Genomic DNA, 8,210 nt, shown 5'->3' with positions numbered 1-8,210 from the left:
ACAGCCTTTGAGAAACACAGAAAAACCTCTTTGTTGAAACAAAAATCCAGAAGAAAACCAATACTTTCAGATAGGGACCATTGGACTTTTTCACAAATTGTTAGAAAGGATCACAAAAGTACACCTCCCACAATTTCTGCAGAGCTTAATGGCCACCTCGAGAACCCAGTTTCCACAAAAATTGTTCACTGGGAGCTGCACAAAGCCAGATTTCATGGGAGGGTTGCAATCAGAAAACCACTACTTTCAAAAACAAACATTGCAAAGCATTTAGAGTGGAGTACAAGCCTAGAGAATTGGTCCCTAGAGCGGTGGAAGAATGTTATTTTCTCAGACGAGTAATTCTTTACCTTATTTCTGACCACCAGCCAAGTATACATGTGGAGACAGCCAAAAGAAGTATTTGACCCAGACTGCTTTCTTCCAACTGTTAAACATGGAAGAGGATCTGTGATGATCTGGTGGGGGGCTATATCTTGGAAATCTGCTGGCCCAATAGTTTTCCTTCATGGCAGAAATAATAGTCAAGACTAAGCATTTTATCTGATCGAATTCATCCTGTGGTCGCAGAACTGTTTCTGGAGGGAAACACAATCTTTCAGGATGATAATGCACCAATTCACACAGCAAAAGTTGTTACTAAATGGCACAAAGAACATTCTAGTGAGGTTTAACATCTTATCTGTCCACCACAGTCCCCAGATCTCAATATTATTGAACATTTATGGTGCATTTTAGAAAAACAAGTAAGGAGTTTATATCCTCCACCTTCATCACTACAAGAACCGGAGACTGTTATAGCTGAAGAGCGGACAAAATTTCCACTGGAAACAATTCATACTTTGTACGAGTCCATAACTCATAGAATTCAGACTGTAATTACTACCAAAGGTGGTCCTACCCCATATTAAAATAATTTGCTTGAAATTTTAAGGTGTTTCCATTATTTTATCCAACCCCATATATATATATATATATATATATATATATATATAAATAGTGTATATGTGTGTCTGTGTATATATATATATATATGTGTATGTATGTGTGTTTGTGTATGTATATATATGTACATAATAATAAAGGGTAAAAATCATTAATGATTTTTACCAGGTGGTCAGCCTATTTTTTCAGTGCGTGGTGAGGTGCAAGCGAAGCCCTTCGTCTTGTTTTTCTGTAAATTTGAATTATGCATCTAAATATATATATATATATATGTATATACTTTTGTCTGTAAGTATATATATATATGTATATACTTTTGTCTGTGTGTGTATATATATATATGTATGTATATATATATATATATATATATATATACTTTTGTCTGTATGTATATATATACATATATCTTTATGTATTATCCTGTTTTTGTTCCTAACTTTGACCCTCCATAAATCCCAAATTTTGTTTTAGTATTTGTGAGAGCAATTTATAGTATAGTCTTGGGCCACATGTATTTTGTTTTCATGTAGTTCATTTTATAACCTATTACTGAGCTGCGGCTGTTCAGCTCTGTTAGCTTTTCTGTACTTGATCTGTGGTTTGGACGATGAGTACAGTGTTATCTGAGCATCAGAGATGTGTTAGTAGTACACTGTTGGCATTCACACCACTTGTGCTCTTAATGCCTCTAATAACTATTTCTAGAAACACAGTGAAGAGCTTTGGAGAGACTACATCCTTGTTTGACAGCTTTCTGAATTGGTGCTCTTACAAGTGACAAAAGCAGAGCTACATTGGTGGTGTATCCAGACTTCACATCCTTGAACAGTTTTTGGCATTTGTCTTGATACTATTGAAGGGTTTTCATTGTCAAGAAACACGATTCACAAAGGCAGCTTGTATTCTTTTGCTTGGAGAATTATAGATTGAAGATGTTGATGCAGGCTGCTGAAGAAAGGAAGAGTCTAAAAAGATGCATGGGTGATGAAACCTGATAGATCACAGGTGATGGTTCTTAAGGATGGTATTCTTTCTTTTTTTTTTTCTTTTTTTTTTGTTTCTGTCATTTGACTGCGGCCATGCTGGAGCACTGCCTTTAGTCAAGCAAATCGATCCCAGAACATATTCTTCGTAAGCCTAGTACTTATTCTATCAGTCTCTTTTGCCGAACTGCTAAGTTACAGGGATGTAAATACTCCAGCATTGGTTGTCAAGTGATGTTGGGGAGACAAACACAGACACAAACATACACACACACACATGCATATATATATATATATATACGATGGGCTTCTTTCCATCTACCAAATCCACTCACAAGGTTTTGGTCGGCCCAAAGCTATTGTAGAAGACATTTGCCCAAGGTGCCACGCAATGGGACTGAACCCAGAACCATGTAGTTGGGAAGCAAGCTTCTTACCACACAGCCACTCCTGCACCTATATATATATATGCCTTGTGCCTATAGTAGTAAGGATTATTATTATTGTTCTTGTGACAGCCAATTTATTATCAAACAGTTTCATGCCAAAGATGGAAAGGTAAATTTAACAATCATCAGAAATGACTGAATAGAATAGTTATATATATATATATATATATATATATATATATATATATATATGCAGCCATGACTGTGTGATTAAGAAACTTGTTTCCCAACCAAGTAGCCTTAGGTTCAATTCCACTCTGTGGCACCTTAGGCAAGTGTCTTCTACTCTCCCCAGGTTGACCAAAGTATTGTGAATGGATCTAGTAGGTAAAAACTGAAAGAAGCCCATCATATATGCAGATATATATGTATGTATCTATGTGTACATGTCTATATGTTTTGTTGATTTCTTTATGTCCCCATAACTTAACTGTTCTGAGTTCAAATCTTGCCATGGTTAGCATTCATCTCTTTGAGATTGATAAAATAAAGTATCAGTCAAGTACAGTGGTGGAGGTGATTGAATTGATTTACCTCCTCTCCACAAACTTTTTTGTGCCTCTGTTAGAAATCATTATTATTATTAAGGCAGCGAACTGGCAGAATCATTAGTACAAGCAAAACACTTAGTGGCATTTTGCCTATCACTATGTTCTGAGTTCAAATTCTGCCGCAGTCAACTTTGCCTTTCATCTTTTCGGGAGTCGATAAAATAGATACTAGTTGAACACTGGGGTCAATGTAATCAAATCATCCCCTCACCCAAAATTGCTGCCCATGTAACAAAATTTGAAACCATTATTATTATTATTAAGTCAGTGAGCTGGCAGAATCATAACTATGCCAGGCAAAATGTTTAGTGGCATTTCATCTGTCTTTACAGGGGTCAGTGTAATCAACTTATCCCGTCCCCCAAAATTTCAGGCCTTGTACCTATAGTAGAAAGGATTATTATTATTGAGGTAGTTGATTGACAGAATCCTGAAAATCAGGTATTCCCTCATCTTCTCGTTAATAAAACAGGTGTGGACAAAAAATTTACTGAAATATTTCAGTGCAAGTTGGTTGGGTTAAGCAGGAACAATTGTGTTGATGCATTCCATATTTCTTTTGAGTGGGTTCTGTTATTTTGAAAGCAAAGGAACGAAATAGTATAAAAAAGGGGGAAATTCTGGAAAAACTTTATGAGAGATTTGGTTGTTTTAGACATGTTGAGCTGCTGTTCATTTCTACTGGTTTGACTAGCATCCTTGCATGAGGGAATGAATAGTCAAGTTTTTAAAACATCTGAGGTGTTGGTATGGAGATGAGGGAGTGGTGGAATTTAAAAAGATTGAAATTTTGAGAATATTTATCTGTTATATTTTTTATCTTTTACTTGTTAGTCATTAGACTGCCGTCATGCTGGAGCACTGCCTTCAAGAATTCAGTTAAATGAATCAATCCCAGTACTTTTTTTTTAAGCTTGGTATTTATTCTATCAGTCTCTTTTACCTAACCACTACATTATGGAGACATAAACACACCAGTACCTGCTGTCAAGTGGTGGTGAGTGATGGGGGGGGGGTAAACACAGACATATATATTTTTTCAGAACCACAATCTCCCATATTTTTCCACATGGATCCTTAGGAGCAAGCTCATAATCTTTGTTGTTGAAAACTTAGGAGTCTCAAGGTGAGGATGGGACAGTAGGGTGCCCGTCTGACATATCTCCCCTCAATTTTCTCCACTTTTCAGCAGTTTGTACTTATTGCTGGTACAGACCATCTCTACTTTGCTTTGATCCTACTGGTTAATTTATGTGTATGAATTGGATTAGTTATAAGGATGTAGAAGTAGTCACAATAAAAGTAAATGTTGGCCTTAAGCTATTCTCTCAACTTCTGAATGGTGTATATACATATAATTGCGGCTATTACATATATTTATATACACACACACAAAACTGTTTGACATTCATTTGATTTATAGAAATGTTATTTTTATCTTTGTAGGTTGATGCTGTGCTGAAGTGTATTACCAAAATATTAGCTGCTCCACGTCACCCAAGTGCCTTTATCTCCAACACTACATATTGACTACCTTCTTTCCTCTGTGTGTGTATGTATATATATATATATACATACATATACGTATAGACACACATATCTATTACCAACTTTGAGCTAATCCACTCTCATGTTTCTACAGAGTTGTGCTCTTGTTCTTGTCACAACTATTTAAGATAGCTGAGAGGAATGAAATCAAAGCAGACTATTTGGAAGAGGTTCTATTTGTGTTGTCATGTTATTCAATTCACGAAGTCAACTAACTCCTGTTAATGTTTGCTGATACTACTACTACTACTTTTTTTTTTTAATCTTTAGTTATGGTAGCTGCCAGCATTTTGTTATAAACTATTTTTAAAAGCTATATATATGAAGTTTTATAAAGAAAAATTATACAGAGTGTGACTAACCAGTAATTTAGGGAAGAAAGCAACCTAATGAACATTTTATTTTCATTAGACTAAACTAATTACTATGAAGATAATATTTAACCCCGTTTCACTATAGAAAGCCAGGGGTCAGTTTTTTTTGTTTTCTAAGATCTCAATTATTTGTATGTTTCTGGATTTTCTACCTTGTCACCAATGAATACTCTTATGCCCAGTACTGCTACTTTGATCCATTGTGATGTGCAGGATTTAGAAACAGCTGCCACTATAGTTCACCTGAATACAACTGCTTCCACTGCATCTGTCACTGATAAGACAGCAGTATGCAATATTTGTGGCAAAATTTTCAGCCGTCACAATCTGGAGCGTCATAAACGCACTCATCGCGGTGAGAAGCTCTTTACATGTTTGACCTGTGATCGCAGTTTCTCCCAGAAATCACATCTCACTGTGCATGAGCGGATACATACTGGGGTACGCCCATTCAAGTGCAATATATGTGGGTGTGCATTTTCACGGAAAGATTACCTCGTACGGCACACACGTACACAACACAGTGGCAAAGTGTACAACATCAACAACCAAATAATTGCCACACCCCAAGCATCTCCTGTGAAGAAAAATCGGGTCAAAAAGAGTAATAAGAATAACAATGCAAACCTACATACTAGTAATGCAGTGAGGTCCAGTGATCTTGTTTATCCTCAGCAACAACAACAACATCATCAAGTTATCTCCAACCAGATTGCACCAGTAACATCGAATCCACCATTTGACTGTGAAGAATGTTGGCGAGAATACAACCAATCACAAGGCATTGGTCTTCAAAAGCAAGGTCAGTTTTCTGCATCATCTGGGCATATTCCAGTCATGCCATATGTTTGTGATGTTTGTGGTAAAGGATTCTCAACAACAGGCAAGCTCTCCACTCACCATAAGATACACTCACGCCCTAAATTGTTCAACTGTGATGTCTGCAACAAAGCATTTTCCCGGCGTGATCACCTACGTGTCCATAAACGCATTCACTCTGGAGAGAGGCCTTTCAAGTGTGAACTGTGTGGCTATGCCTTTACACGGATTGACCATCTGGAAAGACACAAGCGGCCAAATAAAGGGGTCAGAAAGTTGAGTTGTGTACCTCGTATCAGTGTTGTTGCAGAAGAAGGGACTTCAACTGCTGTGACTGTAGAAACTGAACAAAATGGAGAGCCAGTTGCAGTGACAGCTGCCGCTGCTCATCATGGCAATGGCAATGCAACGACTATAACTACCTTAACCAATGTGCCCCATCACATCACTGTACAACCACATCCAGGCAATGTACTCTACCATACTAATCTTGCTCCTCAGATCAGTGTTGCTTACCACCCTGCTGTACAGCAGATGGACGTCTATCACACAGATGTGCACAATTAAATTCTATATTTTCCCCTTTCCTTTCTAATTTTCTCACTCCCTCCTTACTATTTCTCTGTACACTTTCTCTTTTTTTTTGTAATTTCACAGTGTTTTTTTCTCCTCAGTATCACACACATACTTTTCCTTTCATACTCATGTCTATACTCTCTCTCTTCCTCTCCCTTCTTCTTCAACATATTCTTTCATTCCCATAAAATGTCTGCCACACCTTTTCAGATGTTATGTTCTCAACACTACCCACTCAACCTTCACTACCCATAGCAAGGCAACAACTTCACTGTATCCTACATACATCTGACTAGATCCTCATTTACTCATGAAATACACCTCTTCCACTAAACTCCTTCAACACAATAAGGTTCTCTACCTTTATAGTCCTGATTCAAAAGAGTGGTTAGTGGTATATTTGGTCTCCTCTGAGCATGTCCAATTTATCCCATAAACACACATGCATTTTTCTCTTTATGAATCTTATTCATTCACACTCTTTTTCTCTGTCTATCTCTTTCATACACATTCACATTCCTTTTGTTTTTCATATTCCATATTCTTTCTTTTTGTATCTGTCTTGTCATTCTTTTTATTTACACACAAACTCTAACACTTTTCCCTTATCATGTCCCCCTTCTCTCTCTCTCTCTCTCATATATATATATATATATATATATATATATATATATATATATATGAAAGTCTAACTTTCAACAGTTGCTGTTCTATTTCTGATAGCACGAGGTTCTCTCTGTCCTATCACCCTCTGTTCCCTCCATAAAATATGGTATCACTCTTCATGGCAGTGATAATCAGTTGCTGTAAACTGTCAGTTATTGCTATGGAAACGTGGTTACCTACTGGACCAGCATTATTTGGAAGGATCATTTGAATTCCACCACATGTTGGTGAATAAAGGTGCCCAAAATACAAGATGACAGTTTAAAAATGTGATCTGTTCTTATTTCTCATCTCGTTCATAACAATACACAAAGTAATATGCACACACACACATATTAACAATTACACATACCTACACAATTCATTCTCCAATGTATTTTTTTTTAGGATGGTTGTTATTTGAAAAAGATTTGGTTGGTATTTCTTGCAGGTTGGGTGACCATGGAGAGGCTCCATCTTTGACTTTAAAATGTTATGTGTATAACATCAACAGTACCCTTCCTTAGACATTGGCACTACTCAAATATTGTTATTGTGCTCAATAGGAAGTTAGCAGTTGATCAGGCCTGAGCTATTTGGTGACTGCATGCAGTCAGCCTTAGTATTTATAATACAGTTCACATTCATAGGCATGATTGTGTGGTAAGAAGCTTACTTCCCAACCACATGATTCTGGGTTCAGTCCCACTGTGTGGCACCTTATGCAAATGTCTTCTATTATAGTCTTGGGCTAACCAAAGCCTTGTGAGTGGATTTGGTGGACAGAAACTGAAAGAAGCCCATTACATATGTATATATGTGTGTGTGTTTAATTCCCTGTAACATAGCAGTTTGGTGAAAGAGATCGATTGAATAAGTACCAGGTTAAAAAAAAGTTCTGGAGTTGATTCATTCGACAAAAAAACCCTTCAAGGTGGTACCCCAGCATTGCCACAGTCTACTAACTGAAACAAGTAAAAGATAAAAGAGTTACAGTAACAATATCTTATCGGCTCACATTTGTAGTGACTTTGATGGTCTAAGTTATCTATAACTAAAGCAATGTTTTACATATGAATCTGTTTCTTTGAAATGTGTAGTGAATGTGCTGTTGAAAGAGAGATCAGGTTGTCATGTTTCCTGTTGAATGATGTTCCCAAGCTCAAACTTCATGAAACATCTCTTGAGATGTGTAAATGACACTTTTGTGTGAAATGTAAATGAGTGATGTATCATATCCACATAAGAGTGTTCATTGGAAACAAGTAGGTTGTTGATGTTTAAATGGAAGTATGTAGGAGACATTACTGAACTTTGGGG

The 8,210-nt window shown here is 36.7% G+C and overlaps 1 protein-coding gene across 2 annotated transcripts in view; it reads left to right on the top strand.

Annotated features, from left to right (window-relative positions):
- The window catches only part of LOC115218875 (zinc finger protein 436-like), a 12,200-nt gene extending 5,026 nt beyond the window's left edge, over window positions 1–7,174 (top strand). For both annotated transcript variants that reach the window (XM_036508805.1, XM_029788855.2), the window contains exon 2: window positions 4,375–7,174. In XM_036508805.1, coding sequence (XP_036364698.1) covers window positions 5,013–6,236 — 1,224 coding nt within the window. In that variant the 5' untranslated portion in view covers window positions 4,375–5,012 and the 3' untranslated portion in view covers window positions 6,237–7,174. The remainder of the gene's footprint in view (window positions 1–4,374) is intronic.
- Window positions 7,175–8,210: the final 1,036 nt, after the last annotated feature.

Source organism: Octopus sinensis, linkage group LG14, assembly GCF_006345805.1.
Source record: "Octopus sinensis linkage group LG14, ASM634580v1, whole genome shotgun sequence".
NCBI classification, from domain to species: Eukaryota; Metazoa; Mollusca; class Cephalopoda; order Octopoda; family Octopodidae; genus Octopus; species Octopus sinensis.
Note: the sequence above shows the minus strand (reverse complement) of the source record. Positions and strands in the feature narration are given on the sequence as shown.